Source organism: Elgaria multicarinata, chromosome 5 (assembly GCF_023053635.1).
Source record: "Elgaria multicarinata webbii isolate HBS135686 ecotype San Diego chromosome 5, rElgMul1.1.pri, whole genome shotgun sequence".
NCBI lineage: Eukaryota > Metazoa > Chordata > Lepidosauria > Squamata > Anguidae > Elgaria > Elgaria multicarinata.
Genome location: NC_086175.1, coordinates 125,808,127 through 125,826,319, shown reverse-complemented (window position 1 = coordinate 125,826,319; position 18,193 = coordinate 125,808,127). Strand labels below are relative to the sequence as shown.

The window sequence follows — 18,193 nt, the reverse complement described above, 5'->3', positions numbered from 1 at the left end:
AGTAACAAATAACCATTTAATATCAGTGGACAGCTGTTTTAAGTTGCCTGTACGCATTTGCTTGTATACCGTCCATTGCAGAGTCTGAATTCAGGAATAAAATACTTGTAAATCAAACCTCCATTTTAAATGCTCATTTTTTTAGGTTATAGGCCAGACTTAGTGTGCCCAGTACCAAGTATTTTCCAATTGTATCTTTAGGAAAATATAGAAAATAAGAAGTACAAGCTAGCAAAATGCTTTGCACACACTTAACTGAAAGCCTACAATGGGCTAGCACTGAAATAGCCAGGGTTATCAATGAAACAAAAGCTGTGCATTAATCACAATAATCAGACGGACGTTTTGTGCTCACTAATAGAGCAAACTGATTAACTCCATATGTATCTTGCTGTGTGATCCTAAGCATGTTTGCTCAGATGTAAATTTCATACTGTTCAATAGGACTTGTTCCTAAAGTTTGGATAGGGTTCTAGGCCTAACTGTGTTTACACCATTTGTATACTAGCAGAATATCTCAAAATGTTCTGGGTGGGGTATATATTGAGGGAAGGCGTGTATTTTACAAGAACACCTGGGGTGCACACATACATGGTGGAATCTGTCAGTAAGAACCACCGAACGTCAGGATCACATGACAGGGGTTACAGTTGCGGCAATGGTGTCCTGAAGTGACACCATTGGGATATATGGAGCACATCTGTTGACCTCAGCTATTGGGAACAGAACTGCCTCCAATCAGTATAGCTTCTTCTTGGGTTAAAATAATAACATAAGAAGAGACCAAGGGTCCATCTAGTCCAGCATTCTGTTCAACCTTCAACTGCCCACAGGAAATCCACGGGCAGAACATGAGTGCAACAGCACCCTCCTGTCCAAGTCCCCAGCAACTGGTGTACTGCCTCTGATACTGGAGGTAGCATAAAACCATGAGGACTAGTAGTCTTGATAGTTTCCTTGGGTTGTGTTTCTTGGTCACACTAGAGTATGACAGAACTTTGGCATCTAGCCCCCCCTTTTTTGGGGGGGGAAGATTAACAAGAAGACAGGGAGAGAGACATTCCCCTCTGGCAATTGCACTTCCACAAGAGATCGTTTTTGGAGATAATTGAGTCAGATTGTAAAGAGGAAGTGTCATTTTGTAGTTCTATCTGAAAAGATCAGTGGGGAGGGTAAAGAGCAGTGAAGCAATCCTCTGTCTGTCTTGACATTCTAGCATTACAGGTTACATGGTGAAAGCTTTGGTGCTTCTCTGCACATTTCTTTCTTCCACCATATGACAACAAGCTGCCTTCAAACTATACAATGTACACTGTTAGTGTAACTTTTTACTAGTCAGGTAACACCTAGATCCAAGAGACTGGGTGCCGTTTTTTCTTAAATATTTGGTAGATTATATATTGCTTTTTGGTACTAAGCCATCATCATTATTAGCCTTCAACAAGCAACCGGAGTTGCATGCTACTTAATTTTAGCATAGTTCAAAGAAAGGCAATTAGATCTCTCTAGAAGCTAATTGTTGAATTATTTGCTTAATGAGCCTAGCTCTCTGTGCCTTTCCTCGTTTAATTACACCACTATGAATTCCAGTAAAGAAACCTAATTACAACTAATCAAAATGAAGTTCTAGAGTGGCTTTGATGGGGGGGCGTGTGTCTCTGTGTGTGCGCGTGTGTGCGCACGGCTTTTCCTTCTCCCCATTCAAGTGTCCTCTAGGCAGAATTAGTGTTTACTTAGTGGCTGTTAACATTATAGTGGCGCCTGTCTCGTTGCTGTAGAGCAGGCTATGTCATTGGTGCCATTATAAAGCCTTAAGCTGAGGTTTTATAATTTGGCTATAAAAACGTACCTTAGGCTACATCTCACACCTTCTGGTTCAAAAGCCTTCCTTTTGGGGCAGGGGTGGGAAAGATACTGTAGGCTTAACATTTGCAGGGCATTTACGAAGTTCACTCCAGGCTTTGGGGTGGAACCTTTGACACAATCAGCTTTCACCGCTGCCAGCCCTCCAAAAGTCTTCACGTGCCTCTCCTTAAAAGCCGTGTCTTAACTTTCATAATACATGAATTTAGATGTGTGCCTTATAGCACTAGAATTATGAAGGCTCTATGTATACGTTTATAATCAGCTGTTCTATTTTTGAATTTTAACACTGCAGAGTTTCAAAGTTGGTTGCCCAGGTGCAGAAAGAAACTTTTTCTTAACAGAGATTGATTGTATAGCATACTGTTGTTACTGATTATGGTATGCTACTTATTAAATATACCACAATATGTGTGCTATAAGCTAAACACCACAAAATTGCTGTGGCTTTTGTGGATTTGACAATTTAAACACAAATTGTTCTTAGTCTAAATGTTATTGCAAATTAATGTTTGTGGCAGTATGGTATATTTAAACTTCCCTGGCTAATGCCATAAACTGTTTCCTCTTCTCCAGAACTTTTGTGTAACAGCTATTCTACTCCAGAATAGATTTATTTAAGCTCATAAATCAGTGGTCTGGATGAAATAAATCCTGCCCCAATTGTGTATTGTGACTGCTGTTTTGTTGTTGCTGTATTTTTCCAGTCAAGGCATTCCAGCCTATTAGATGTGTGGTAGCATGATTTCTTGCAGCAAGTCTTGTCATTCTATGGCTAATGCTACCTGTGATTTACGTTCAACTTGGTGTAGACATCACTGTGACCATGGTTATCATTGAAAAGAGAAGGGAGGAGGGAATTCAAACAAGAGTGAGAGGGAAGAGAAGAGAGTTCACAACCCATTCCAATAATAATAATAATAATTTATTTATTTCTTACCTGCCTCTCCCTTTGGATCAAGGCGGGGAAAAACACTAGTACAACAAATCAACACGTCTTAAAAATTCTTGGTTTCACATTCATCTGGGTTGGCCTGCCGAAAAAAGTTAGTCTTTAAAGCTGTCTTAAATTCAGAGAGAGAGAGAGAGTGAGAGAGTGAGTTAAGTTTACGAATCTCCTCCGGCAGGCCATTCAACAGTCTGGGGGTGACAGAAGAGAAGGTCCTCTGGGTAACAGTTGTCAGTCTAGTTTTGGCTGACTGAAGTGAGTTCTCCCCAGAGGACCTGAGTGTGTGGGGTTGACTGTATGGGAAAAGGCAATCCCGCAGGTAACCTGGACCCAAACCATTTAGGGCTTTACTTTGTACTTTGCCCGGAAACTAATTGGCAGCCAGTGGAGTGATTTTAACGTTGGGGTAATATGCTCACCCCTAGATGTACTGGTGACCAATTTTGTCATATTTTGAACTAGTTGAAGTTTCCGAACTAGGTACAATACTATCCCTAGGTAGAGCGCATTGCAGAAGTCAAGCCTTGAGGTTACCAGCAGGTGCATTACTATCTTTAGGTCTTCTAGAAAAGGCCGGAACCGGTGCAATAGCTGAAGCTGATAGTAGGCACTCCAGGCCATCACATCTATCTGGGCTGTAATTTGGAGCGATGGATCCAGAAGCACCCCCAAGCTGCAAACGCAGTCTTTCAGGAGGAGTGTAACCCCATCCAGAACTGGTTGACACACCTCCAAACCCAGGTCAGAGCCCTTGACAGCAAGCACCTCTGCCTTGTCTGGATTCAGCTCCAGTTTGTTTTTCCTTATCCAGCCCATTACCGGCTCCAAGCATTCATTCAGAAGAGACACACTATCCTTAGCTGATGCTGTTATCGAGGGCATAGAGAAATATATTTGGGTGTCATCGGCATACTGATAGCTCCCTGGCCCATGCCTCCGGATGATGTCTCCCATTAGGCTGCAGAGGAGAGAGAGAGAGAGAAAGAGAGAGAGGGTTGGGGTTGGAAGGGGAAGCAGGGCCATCCCATCATCTCTGCTGGGATACCGGCTGCCTTTAGCTCTTCTTCACTTGTCACCTAGACACAGGGATTCTACCAGTTGCTCCTCATCTCCCTGAACTGTTTTCATACCCAGCTGATTGTTATAAGAACTCTGTAACTTTTAAGAACTGGTGCCTGAGTTTGCTTTTTGCCTCGTCCTTCCATATTGCCTTTTCTTTCTCCCCCCCCCCCCCCCGTGTCTTTTAGGCTGTAAGCTTAAGGGCAGAGAATGTCTTGTTTTTCATTGGTTGGTAAGTTGCTCTTGTTGGCTGAAGATAAAACTTCTTTAAATGAATGAATAAAGCCTGTGAGCACTCCTGATTTCTTAGCTGTGGTTAAGACCAGCTAAGACCAGCTAAGACCAGCCTCTGCAGGGCTGTTGATCTGTTGGAAAAGGTCATTTGGGAACCTCATCTGATTGTTGGTGGTGGCAGATCCAATGAGGGCGGAGCCAGTGCCAAATTGGGTAGAATTTGCAGGATTACATAGCAACCGCCACCTCTGCACAACTCTATCTCTGTCTGCTTCAGTTTTTTTTCTCCATTTCCCCCCTCCATTAACACAGGTCTGAACTGATTGCTTGCAGAGGGCTGCATGAAATTAGCCTGAGGGTTCATGCAGCCCTTGTATTGCAGATCCCCCACACCCCAGGGTTAAGAGATCGTGAGATGTTAACATTTGCATTTGGCCTTGTGAAATTCAGATACTCCTAATTTTAGAGCAGGCTTCTGTGAAGATGGGCAAGTATTGAAAAGAGTAACAAAGTGGTAGATCCAACTGATGTAAACACACACTTCCTGGTGAAGGTACCTTTATAAATGAGGACCGTGTGTAATCCTAGCCTAAAGCAAACCAAATACCAAAGTGAAAGTGTAGAGTCAGTTTTAAGCTTTTGAAATCGTGGGGTTTTTTTTCTTTTCTTTTTCCAGAGGCAAAAAATGATGGATGCCTGCATTTCACAGAAAATAAACTTGGGGAGCTTACCATCAATTTTGCTTGCCTTTGAAACTCTCCCACTCAGTGTGTAGAAGAGTACAGAAAGCCTTTGACCATCTAAGCAGTTTTCATAAAGGTCCTGGGAATTTTTAGATGAATGGTCTGTACCAATGATGTAGGAGTTTCTTGTCTCATCTTCAAAGTATTTGAACCCTTCAGTGTTGTTATAAAGGTGGAGGAGGAAGATTAGTTGTTTTCTCACATCAGGCTGGTCCATTCCTATTTGGTATTTACCCTTTCTCAAATATCCTTTCATCTTGTTGGTTCGATTCTAGTACTCATTTGTTCAAATAGAAATGCATCCTTTGAAGGGATCTCTCTTTCTCTCCCTCCCTGCTCAAGTTCTAGAGTACTCTATAAAAATTATGAGTGAATTAACATCCAATTAAATCCCTTTCTTTTTTTAAAATAAAATAAAATATGAACCTCTTCACAGGGCTTTCAAATCATTTCAAATTCTTCTTATTGTTAGTAGCCATCCTGTTATATAGATCTGTTAAATAAAATTCCCAGAGTCCAGTTTTACTATTTTAGCCTACATCACCAAATTTTTAAGAACCAATCTTCCACAATGCTGAAAAAAATATTTTGGTTTTCTGAGTGCCAGTATCAAATGATATGAAAATAGATTAGACCTGAATGAGACCCAGGACACGTGGAAAGTGCTTTGGAGGTCTGTCCAGTCTTCTCAAAGGAAAGTTCTCAATGTACTAACCTACAGCTGTATTTGTGATGGATCAGAAGCAGCAGCAGGAGAGGTTTCCTGCAGGCAGGTCCCCTTTGCAAGAGTTTCTCCGTGGAGGAACCCGAAAGGGCAGGTTCCCTTGGTTCACTGAGTGGCGGTCAAAGACTCTCAAGACACAATTTCTCTCATCTTGGAAAAGTTTTATTACGAGCAGCCTGCAGTGCTGCAAGGTGGCAAACCCTAGAGGATCTGAAGGACTGCCCACTAGTTGTAGGCAACGCTAAGATAGGGTAACATCCTCAGAAGCAACAACAGAACTTTCTCATATAATAAACCAATCAGAATACAGTTTTGCAATACAGTAACCAATGATAGACAAGGCATTTATGCATGTGCAGAGTGCAGATAATTCTAAGACTAGAAAAACAATACGTAGATGGGTATTGCAATCCTGGAACATCTGTTCCTTTGTGGTTACTACTCTTCCTGTCCTCGCTGGGAGGCTCACACTCTGCCTAATGTGTCAACACTTCTTGTTGGTTGAGCAAGTGTTGCTCAATATATTTTCTATTGCCGTTTGGGTCAAATTGCTATAGAACTTAATTTCTAATAGAAAGGGCTTACATCAAAACAGGGTGGGCACAGATAAAACAGCCCATTCACACATTTCCTCGACACCTCCCAAAAAGAATTACAACAAGCTGCCACCATTCAGGTTAAACCAACTGACACATTCTAGCTTGTCCTGTGGTGTTCATAAGCTCTTCTGTCAAGGGCACCTCTAGGGAAAAATATAAAAAGCAAGGCGTTTTGAATTTACTTGTCCAAAGTCCAGAAGATCCAAAATTTAACAAAACCTTCTGAAATATCCTAAGAACAGAAATGTTTGCATGTAATGGTGGCAAATCTTGGGTTGTTTAAACTCGGTATTGTCACGGGTGAGCGAAGCAGTGAGTCATGTGCTCATTGCTTCTGTTTTCAATTACCAACCCAGGAATGCCTTGTTCCTGGGTTGTTCCACGACATAGGTTAAACGAGTTTCCAGGTTCGCACATCACATCACAACCCAGGAATGGGTTGCTCCTGCGTTGTTAACTGAAAATGGAAACAACAAGCAAATTATTTGCTGCTTCAAAAATTGCCACTGGCAATTTTTAGGTTTAAAAGCCAGGGAATTTCGCCGTTAAGTGTGAACCGGCTCACAATCTTGCATGTGGGCAAGGTTTAAGTGAGACATTCTGTTTTAAAACTCGTTAGCGAAATTATGTCATATAAAAATAAGTTTTTTGGGGGAGGGATGAGAACAAGGAAGAAAAGGGATAAGTAAGGCAAGAAATCTAAAACGCAGACTTGCAAATAAAAATTACTAAAGTCAAGCTAACTTATTTAATACATTTTACTGCTTGAGTAGAATATGCAGAGTTCCTTGTAGAGCAAACATTTCAAGATTCAGATGTTTCCAGGAAGAGAAAATACTGAGGTGATACTTCACCTGTTTATATGAAATTGAGACCAGCAAAATCCAGCTCTTTGGTGGAGATGGCTGCTGGAGGTTGCTTCTACCTCCTTAATAACTCTGAACTTACATTATAAAAGACTCAGCCAGTTTAGACCACCTGCAGCATAGTACAGAAAGGATTTTAGAATCTTTAGAATCTGGAGTCTAGATCAGCCTTTGCCAACCTGGTGCCTTCCAGATGTTTGAGACTTCAACTCACATCAGTCTCAGGCAGCATGGGGAATGGCCAGGAAAGCTGGGAGATATAGTTCAAAACGTCTGGAGGACATCGGGTTGGGGGGGAGGTTGGTCTAGATGTTTGTGGTAGAATAAAAGACAAGGTATGTGTCTGATGTAGATTTCCAGAAGAGTACCTTGGTTGTTGATGCTCTAGAACAGGGGTGGGCAAGTTCTGGCTCTCCAGATGTTTTGGTCGACAACCCTCATCATCCCTCAAAATTGGCATGCTGCTTATGGCTGATGGGAGTTGTAGGCTGAAATATTTGGAAGGCCACAAGTTACCCACCCACTGTTCTAGGTAATGTTATCCACCCCTGCGTCAGAATATAGGATTGGCCACAATATACCATGTTATCTGTCCTATTGATCGCCCCATATCATATAGGCTTTAGTATATCCTAAGGTAAGCATGAGAGCAAACAAGGTGTGACATGTTTAAGGTTCTACACAATATGGCAAATAGATAGTAATCTATCAAGCAGGTGAACTAACTTTTTCATAGCCACTTTCTTAGGCCAGTAGGCTAGTTAGCTTTTTGAATTAACCTGGTGCACCTCAACTACCACAATACATTCGCTATTTCCTTCCATGCTTTTGAATTATTTGTTTTGTTGTTTATTCGTTCAGTCGCTTCCGACCCTTCATGACTTCATGGACCAGCCCACGCCAGAGCTTTCTGTCTTATAGCCTCTATTAATATTTGTTCTGGAGCTTTATGTCTCTCTTAGATCAAACTGACAAGGGGATTGTTCCCTGTGTTTTGTCCTTTTTTTGTAAACACTGGTACAGTATTTTCCAGTTGGAAGCTATCAACAATGTTTTTTATTTAAATGTATTTATACCCTATTGTTTAACACATTGGTTCCTTTAGTGCTTTGGATGGAGATTATCTTGCATTCCAGATCTGCATGCCGAAAGAGTTTTAAGTTTCATCCCACGCTTTACAACCTCCTTTCCTTTTTGTAAATTGACTTGCATCCCATGGCACCATTTACTACCATTTTCTGTTTTATAAAATCAAGGTAGAGTCTTTGTTCAGCATTTGTGGCATACATATAGTGCTTTTAATCCTGCAGTGCATCCTTTTCAGGTATTCTCTTAGGATGACTAGAAAAGAAAGATAGATAGATGCCAATACTACTGCTTGAAATACTATCCTGAGAAATGTGTAATGAGTCCAGTATTATGGCAGTATACTGTAATCACTCATTCTTCAATAGAGTTTGTGTTCATGGTTTGTTTAATTAGTAGAATATCCATGGATCATCTGTTGTTATAGATCACTCACTATATTCAAGTGTAGCTTAAAAATTACAATGAATTTAATATCGCTTAATATGGTATAAAGTTAGTGGGTTTTTTACCTTTTGTTTTTACTGTCTTTAAAATCCCAGGTCAAAATAAAATCTCAGTCCATTCCTATAAACTTTGTGGCTGCTAGCAAGGACTATTTCTCTATAATAGTGGGTTGCCCACCCTTGCCTTAATGCAAGCATTCGATAGAAAGAATGTAAGGAGACAGCGAGAGAACTACCTGTGTCCTTCTCAGATCTAAAACTTTCCACTTTGGTAGCAAGATCATACCTCTGCTCTTCCAGGTCCCTGGGCCAATTAGAGGTGGGCAAGTCATGAATGACATCATGCCCCAGAACAAATTAATTACACCTGGTAGGTAACAGCAGTTTTAATGTTTCAGTGTTGATTTTGTACTTTTTTAAAATATATAGTTTTATTGCTTTTATTTATTTATTTATTTATTACATTTATATGCCACCCCATAGCGGAAGGTCTCTGGGCGGTTTACAAAAGTTAAAAACAGTAAACATTAAAAAGTATACAAAATTTTAAACCATGAAAAACATAAAAACAATAGTATAAAAACAACAGTATCCATTTAAAAACAACAATTCTGGGGTCCGTTGAAAAACAAACTTAGTGTTGTTAAATGCCTGGGAGAAGAGAAAAGTCTTGATCTGGCACCTGAAAGATAACAGTGTTGGTGCCGGGCGAGCCTCATCGGGGAGATCATTCCACAGTCGGGGGGCCACCACCAAAAAGGCCCTCTCCCTTGTTGCCATCCTCCGAGCTTCCCTCGGAGTAGGCACTCGGAGGAGGACCTTAGATGTTGAGCACAGTGTACCGGTAGGTTCATATCGGGACAGGCGTTCCATCAGGTATTGTGGTCCCAAGCCATGTAGGGCTTTATAGGTTGTTGTTGTTTTTTGGTTGTGCGCTGACTTGGTGATATTTGTGGAAAAGCAGTACATAAATATTTAAATAAATAAATGGAAAATCCCATGGCAGCAAGGCACAAAATTGGTTCGTTTATAACCATCAGGATTAAATAAAGGAAATGCCACATATACATCTGTCAGGTAAGACAGACAGCTTTGTAAACTTTGTTTCCAATATGAAATTTTGGTCACCGTAAAATGGGATGACAGTAGCAACGTGAAACAGGCCAGGACCATCATCAAATGGATGAAATGCTAAAATGAATTTTATGGGCAAACTTGAGTATGCAACAGTTGATATGTTTTCTTTAGCTGTGCAAAATTGTCACTGTTTTCTCATGCTATAGTTAAGCTGTATTACATTACAGCAAGGGTGAGCAACTTTGGGTGGAGCCAATTACTTTCCTCCCTCCCCCCCGCCCCATGGGCTGCGCCCCTCTGAATCAGTGGCCTTTTTAAAAAATAGTCTAACCATTTCAGGGCTCTTAGGACAAATTAGCTTGCTTTCAAGCTAAATTTGTCATCAGTAAGCCCCTGTACCATTAGGGTTTGTTTATTTTAAGTCCTGACTTTTTGGGGGTAATAGGAGCAGTCGGGGCTGCGCTGGGGGTCTTGGGGGGGTCTCATGTGGCCCCCGGGCTATGTGTTGCCCCCCTCAGGCTGTATATTGTCCACTACTGCATTAGTGGACAATATATCATTTGTAATATTGGCTCAGCAGTACTACAAACGAGAAGCATCTCGGAATTGTTGTAGATCACAAGCTGAATATGAGCCAATGGTGCAATATGGCTGCAAGAAAGGCAAACGTTATTTTGGGCTGCATTAATAGAAGTATAGCTTCCAAATCGCATGAGGTACTGGTTCCTCTCTATTCGGCCCTGGTTAGGCCTCATCTAGAGTATTGTGTCCAGTTTTGGGCTCCACAATTCAAGAAGGACGCAGACGAGCTGGAGCGTGTTCAGAGGAGGGCGCCAGGATGATCAAGGGTCTGGAAGCAAAACTCTATGAAGAGAGACTGAAATAAGTGGGCATGTTTAGCCTGGAGAACAGAAGATTGAGGGGAGACATGATAGCACTTTTCAAATACTTGAAAGGTTGTCACACAGAGGAGGGCCAGGATCTCTTCTTGATCCTCCCAGAGTGCAGGACACGGAATAACGGGCTCAAGTTAAAGGAAGCCAGATTCCGGCTGGATATCAGGAAAAACTTCCTGACTGTTAGAGCAGTATGACAATGGAACCAGTTACCTAGGGAGGTTGTGGGCTCCACACACTAGAGGCATTCAAAAGGCAGCTGGGCAGCCATCTGTCAAGTATGCTTTAGGGTGGATTCCTGCATTGAGCAGGGGGTTGGACTTGATGGCCTTAGAGGCCCCTTCCAACTCTACTATTCTATGATTCTATGATAAAGCAGTTCTTTTTTCCCTTTTTCATAACTTGATGACTTACAGTGATTTGCAATATTTTGAGGAGTAAGCTTTTTGCCCATCCTGATCAGGTTTTTTCATGTGAATATCAGTCTTAAACAGCTCTCGTTCTGTATCCAACTGTAATATTCCGTCTCCTCCCTCAAATGCATTTTGGATGTCTGAAGTGGTGACTGAAATTATAACCGGGATTCTGTAAACCATGTGTTGTGATAGATACTTGCTTTCATAACAACTTATGTTTGGGTTCTTTTTATATTGAAAATTCACTGCTCAAGTCTGTGTTTTCCGTTCTCTCTTATTTTGAAAGCTTAGCTGTTCTTGTTGGTTTTAAGTGAACTTTTGCACTGGTGTCTCACTGTCAGACTTCAGCTGAAAGTAGGAAATAGGTGGGTGTGAGTGATTAAGCATAACCTAAACATCAACCGTAATGCTTTGTTATTTCAGACTTCCTTCCCACCCCCATCATAGTTCTAGTTCTGGAACTGTGGGCTGCTTAGTTAGACAGCTGTTTGGAAGATAAATGGGTGATTTCTTGATTTGATTGTGGCTTTGAACTATCCACAATTTGTGCATTTGATTTAGTTATGCAGGTTAAGTATTTTACTTGTTTTTTTTAAAAAAAGTCTGTGTTTGTAGATCAGATTCTACCTTCTGAAGCAGAGCTGTGACGAACAACTTCATGCAATCATGTTTTTGTTCAGAAAATAATGGCTATATTAGCTTTCTGTTTCCTATTTAAGCCAATGAAGTTGAGGAATTTTTTCCCTGTAGCATGAAAACCAGTCATTTATCACATGTAATTTCTTTAACTGAGATAGATTAAAGCTGGATATAGTCCAAACCCCTAGAGAGGTACTCTATGGTGGTCACTTAGCTCAGCCTGACATCTTGGGGGAGTGGCTCAAGGGAGGTGGCCATGGCTACTGATGATGGCCGCAGATAGCCCCATGCTCAAAGAGGCATCAAGCATAGAATCCTCTTGCCCATTGCCCTTTGAGTAATGCCAGGTGATTCATTAGAAGGGCAGTTTCCATTTGCTTCAGTCCGGGAGCTGGGCAATGAATTGCATACATGATATAACTATTCTGGGGATGGGCACTGAGCAGAAATTTGTATGTCTGTCACATGTTACTGTTAAATATGTTGAAGAGTATTACCAGATTGAGGTGTTGCAATTATTATTATTATTATTTATTTATTTATTTATATAGCACCATCAATGTACATGGTGCTGTACAGAGTAAAACAGTAAATAGCAAGACCCTGCCGCATAGGCTTACATTCTAATAAAATCATAATAAAACAATAAGGAGGGGAAGAGAATGCACCAAACAGGCACAGGGTAAAACTAGCAGTATAAAGTCAGAACAAAACCAAGTTTTAAAAGCTGTAGGCGGTTCAAGGAAAGTTGAATATAACTGAAATAGTTGTTCTAACCTGGTTTAAACAAGGGAATTCACCTGGCTGGTTGAAGACCAAAGATGGACATGAGATTGGGAGGGGCAGTGGCTTTGGCATGTAAGGTCTAAGATTTAGGGCATGTCTAGACCAGGGCCTGGAGTGGGGAGGGTGTCGCGATATGCTGATCGCGAGATCCTCCCCATCAGTCTACACGCGGCGCACGATGTCCCAGGAGGAAGAGGACGTCATGCTCACCTTTTTTTTTTAATAGAAAATGAGCGCTGCAGTGAAAAGGTGCGGGTTTTTTTAAAAAAAATCCTGTTTCCCCCACCCCCGATGGGCATGGAGCTCCTGAGGAGCTCCATGCCCCATGCCCGGTTCCCGGCTCCTTGCGGTTACTCACGAGGAGACGGGATGAAACTGAAATGTGGCCTACACCTCCCACAGTCTCGAGATTATCCCGAGACCGCGGAAAAGTTGGGATAGAAGTGTGGGGCCATATCCCAGGGAAAGGGAGGGATCATCCCTCCCTGTTCCCAGTATCCCCTGTGTGTCATGTGGACGCACAGGGACTATCTCGGGACAATCCCCGGGATATCGTCCCATCTAGACATGCCCGTAGAGTCTGTATGGTGTAGTGATTGGAGTTTCTGACAAGGACATCTGGGCTCAAATCCTCAGTCTGGTTCTTTGCCAATCACTATCTTGCACCCTAACCTACCTCATAGGTTAAAAACTATGTTCCGCATGTGGTGTTCCATGAACTCCTTAGAGCAGTGTTGTTCACTATTTTTCAAAATGGGAGTCACTTTGGCAAAACAACTTCAATGTGAGGGCTACAGTAACTAAGACAGAACAATGCAAAAGGAAGTGCTAAAGGATGCCTGTTGCTCCTTGCCTTTGTTCATGTAGGGTTTGTCCTCTGCCATTGCAATCCTGCTTGCTTATTTGGGGTTTATTGTATTTTTGGTTTTGCTCAATGAAGCTATTGCGGGGCTGTGGTTGGGTGTATGGATGGGTTCCTTAGGCATGGCAATGGCAGCTGCTGTGCGCAGCATTGGAGCTGAGGGAGACAGAGGGGAACAGCAAGTCTTCATGTACTTCTCTTGCATATGCAGCTAAGATGGCAGAAAAGGAGCATGAGAAGAGGTTTTTTTTTTAAAAAAAATCCTTATTGACATCTTACTGAGCCAATATCCAATCCGGCTGTGAACTGTTGTGCTAGCATGGAATGTAAATTTTGTGCAGCAGCTGCTGACTTTTTGCTGGTTCTTGCCCTACCTTTTCCATAGAATTTGCCTGCTACTCTGCCTTTCCTCTTTTGCCTTTCATTTCCTTCCCTTTTGTTTCCTGCTTGCCCCTCTCCTTGCCTCCATGTTTGCTCCTAACTTTGTTTGCTTGTTTACTCCTTGCCTCCATTGGGTGAGGATGTGAATGCGCCTCTTCCACATATGAAGTGGGCATTGGCTCTCACAGCCAGTCCAGGGTATGCGTGGAAAGCTTTTGCAGCCACTGGTAGCCAGTGGGGGGGGGGCAGAAAGCTCTTGTGGCGAGGAGCGAGAGCAACTGTTGGAGGGGGGTGGAAAGGGAGAGCAGCACCGGGTGTGGGGCTAGCAATGTGGCAATACCCACCAGCTGCTCACCCAGGGTGACTGGGAGCTAGCACTGGCTTGCAGGCCTTGCAGTGAAGAATACTGCCTAAGGGCTCATCTGCACCAAGCAGATATTCCACTATGAAAGTGGTATATAAAAGGCAAGAGCCACGCTACTGCTTTATAGCGGTACTGAAGTGCACTGGCGACTGTTGGGGCCCACTGACACATACCCTATACTGCTTAAGAGAAAGGGTCAAGAGACAAATGTAGTGGATTTGTGTTTTTAAAGTACAAACCCAGCTTCTTAACAAGTAGCCATTACAAATGCTGACGTATTGCTGTACTCTTAACAAACTTGTCAAAAGCAAATCACCAGTATGGATGAGTTCGAAAGTAGAGTTGGTATTTTCACTCCTCTGGCTATTGAGCAAAATTATATCCTGGACATGGAGTGAAGTTGTTGGCTCTAGGGTGTTTGAGGTCATAAATCATCTGTTAAAGCTCAGTATGTCTTAATAATTACTTTGTGTGTTGTTTTCTTCCTCTAGGAGAGGGCTGCTTACAATTTACATGGCTAATTTGGTAAGTAATACTGTTATGATACATCTTTATATTAAAATGGAATCATTATGTGAAGTATTTTTTTTTAAGTCCTGCTTCCATTTAATGTGATGCAAAGCATAAACTGGTTCAGCTGTTACTTAGATTTCACCCATGAATTAAGTGATCCTGAAGGGTGTCAGCCATATGAACCGAAGTGAAAATCTTTTTATATTTACTTTTAATATTGCAAACGAATGGGTAAACTCTGCTTTTCTTTCAGATAATTCACGCATGCTAAAATAGGGTGTTTGTCATTTGTTTTTTGTTTGTTTACTGTTTACTATCTGCTCATTGTATTGCAATTCAATAAGTGAATTTCCATATTCTTTTGATGTTCCTTCCTTGATATGTCCCTCTGGAGTCCAATCATTTTGAGATGCGTTGTAACTTCTGATGTATAGAGGACTATAGAATTCCAGATAATGCTTGAAAACACACTATCTGCTTCTGAGCTCCATGCCCTTTTAATGACATTTGAGATGTGATTTGCTCAAATTTGAGGTTTGTTTATACTAGATCCACTCAGCTTGTGAACCAACAACCTGAGTGCAGTCCATCAATGGGTACTGTGGCTTGTTGGTGCTTGAGAAACAAAAAGCAGGATGTGTTCAGGCCTAGTTCATATACTAGGCATAGTGGAGCTTTTGAGAACTGTGTGGACCATCTCTGTTATTACTACTGGTCTCCTCATGTAGTGACAACTGGACTTCTGAGAGAGAAAGATTTGTTTTATTGATTATTAAACATTTATACCCCACTGCCTTGCATCAATTTACAGGCACACATGGTGGCTTACATTAAAAAATAAAAACAACAATTATCTCCCCCCTCCACATGTTTGGTTCATTTTAAGTATTTGCCCAGCTGTGTGGGAGCGGTTCTTGGATGAATTAAGATATTTAGGAGGAGCCCTGTGTGGCAATCCTTAAGATTAGCAAGCAGTTATATTTTAGGAAGATGACCATCAGTTGTGTTGTTTAAGATTGTACTACCAGTGAACATAGTGGATATTCAATATAGGGTGACCATATGAAAAGGAGGACAGGGCTCCTGTATCTTTAACAGTTGCATAGAAAAGGGAATTTCAGCAGGTGTCATTTGTATATATGGAGAACCTGGTGAAATTTCCTCTTCCTCACAACAGTTAAAGCTGCAGGTGCCCTGCCGTCTTTTAAATCTGGTCACTCTAGTATAGCTCCTGCTCCTTTAACTGTGGTGATGAACAGGGAATTTCACCAGGTTCTCCATATATACAAATGACACCTGCTGAAATTCCCCTTTCTATGCAAGTGTTAAAGATACAGGAGCCCTGTCCTCCTTCTCATATGGTCACCCTAATATATGGAGAACCTGGTGAAATTTCCTCTTCATCACAGCAGTTAAAGCTGCAGGTGCCCTGACCTCTTTTAAATCTGGTCACTGTAGTATAGCTCCTGCAGCTTTAAGTGTTGTGATGAAGAGGGAATTTCACCAGGTTCCCCATATATACAAATGACACCTGCTGAAATTCCTTTTTCTATGCAACTGTTAAAGATACAGGAGCCCTGTCCTCCTTTTCATATGGTCACCCTAGGATATTCTTGGTAAATATAGGCATTGTAAACAATGTCATGCAATGCTGAGGAAAAACTGATTCTTTAAAATAAAAAAGACTTGATTTTTAGCACTTAAATTGTAAGTTTTACTTTAACACTTCACCTGCAGTTAAGTGTGTTGTTCACAAATTCACTCTTTGAAGAGAAATCTAATTTAATACCAACACTACATAGTAATGCTTGTACCTGAAATCTCTTAAATGAAATCCATGGCCATGGCTAGACCAGGCCTATATCCCGGGATTGTCCCGGGATCATCCCTGTGCATCCAAATGACACACAGGGGATCCCAGGAGCAGGCAGGGACGACCCCTCCATTTGCCTGGGATAATCCTTAGGTCTAGCTAAGGCCATAGACACTCAATCAAACTTATTGAGTTAATAACTTATTTTTTTAAAATGATCTATGGTGGAAAATATCTGATATCTATGGCCAAGCATGAGAAATATGACATAAGGAATAATTTAATTTTTGTGGGCTTCTTATTGGGCCCTGGGATTGTCAAGTGGTCATAGGCATCACAATCTAGGACAATGAACCAGGATTGAGAATCTCACTACTGATCTGAAATGGAGTTAATGCCAATTCTAAAAAAAAATAATGAATTTGAAAGATGAACATTTCCCCAAGTACCTAAACATGAGTGGATGAATGCAAAACTTATACAACATTGTAGGGCTGTATTTATAATATGCAGGTTTAATAATGCAACCATTGACCTGACTGGAAGTTGGTATAAAAAGATGCCTATAAAGATCTAATGTAGCTGAGAATGTGAGCTACAGAATCTGAACCAGTTGCAGTCTATGAATCAACATTTCTGTAATACTGAGGAACTGAGAATGATAATAGCTGGTCCTGTAGGCTGCAAAAACATGCACAAGTCTTTCCAGATCTATTTTGGATTGCACATGTTGAAGGCAAGACATTTCTAAGATGGTAAAAGGGATGTAATGGTAACATATATGTATATATAAGACGATCCCTCCAAAGATATATTGGGATCAAAGAGAACCCCAGGATTCCAGCTGGAGGGTGAAAGTGAAATATGATCGCCACAGTTATTTCTGGTTAATAAGGTGGGAGAGGAGTGCCTGTGAGTAAGATCACACTTAGGCTTCTTGAAAATAAACGGCACAGTAGATGGCAATTTGGGAAAACATTGAATGCAGTGGGTCGAAGCAAGAAAAATAAAATCTCAAAACTTTGTAAAATATTGGGTGCTTGAACAGAACAAGAAATGGGATGAGGTGGGTGAGGAGCAGTCCAGAAAACTTAACCTATCTTCTGTGCTATTCAGTGGAATAACGAGTGACATGTAAAACTTCTATTTTTTATTTCTTAAGTTTTAAATGCTGTTTCCTAACTGAAGCTGTTGGAGTAGTTAACAGTAAAATATAATCCGATAAAGTACAATTGCTTAAAATCAAACAGTAATGAAGTTAAGGTAAGAACTAAACCAAAACAGAATAATGATAAATCGAGCCTAGGACAAACTCCCTTTGAAAAGTTCTTTTCACCAGCCTTCTAAAAATAATGGATTCCCTCCCTGTGCAGGGAATTGCACAACAGGGTTGTCACCACTGAGAAGGTCTGGCATCCTAAGCACCCGCCATACCTTGGATGGCAGGGACAGGAAGTTCATGGCACAAGAGGAGAGAAGTGGTAGGAGGTTTTTTTCTGTCTACACGTGAATAGGATTACTCTCTTAGGGTGCAATCTTATGCATGTTTAGGCAAAAAAATAATAATCCTTCAGCTCCCAGCATCCTCCAGCCTGCCATGATGGTTGGGGAGGGTTTTTTTTCTGTCTAAGCTTGTATAGGATTGTGCCCTTAGTTAACTTTTGACTCCTGTTTCTCTATTGCTGTTTTCTCACACTTCCAGCTCCCCACACATACTTGAAGCTAATTGTCATTTAAAGGTTTCTTTCCCTTTAAAGAAATGAAGGAAAAATCAAAATTAAATTTAAAATCGAATTCTCCGAATAGTCGTCTAAGTAACAAGCAAATTGGGGAACCAATGCCATTGTAACAGTAACAGTAGGCATGGTGGCTTTCCT

At 41.3% G+C, this 18,193-nt stretch overlaps 1 protein-coding gene across 1 annotated transcript in view; it reads left to right on the top strand.

The window, feature by feature from the left end:
* TMEM135 (transmembrane protein 135) overlaps positions 1 to 18,193 on the top strand; it is a 213,148-nt gene that overhangs the window by 32,913 nt on the left and 162,042 nt on the right. The window contains exon 4 of the mRNA XM_063127182.1: positions 14,482 to 14,515. Within this exon, the coding sequence (XP_062983252.1) occupies positions 14,482 to 14,515 (34 nt within the window). The remainder of the gene's footprint in view (positions 1 to 14,481; positions 14,516 to 18,193) is intronic.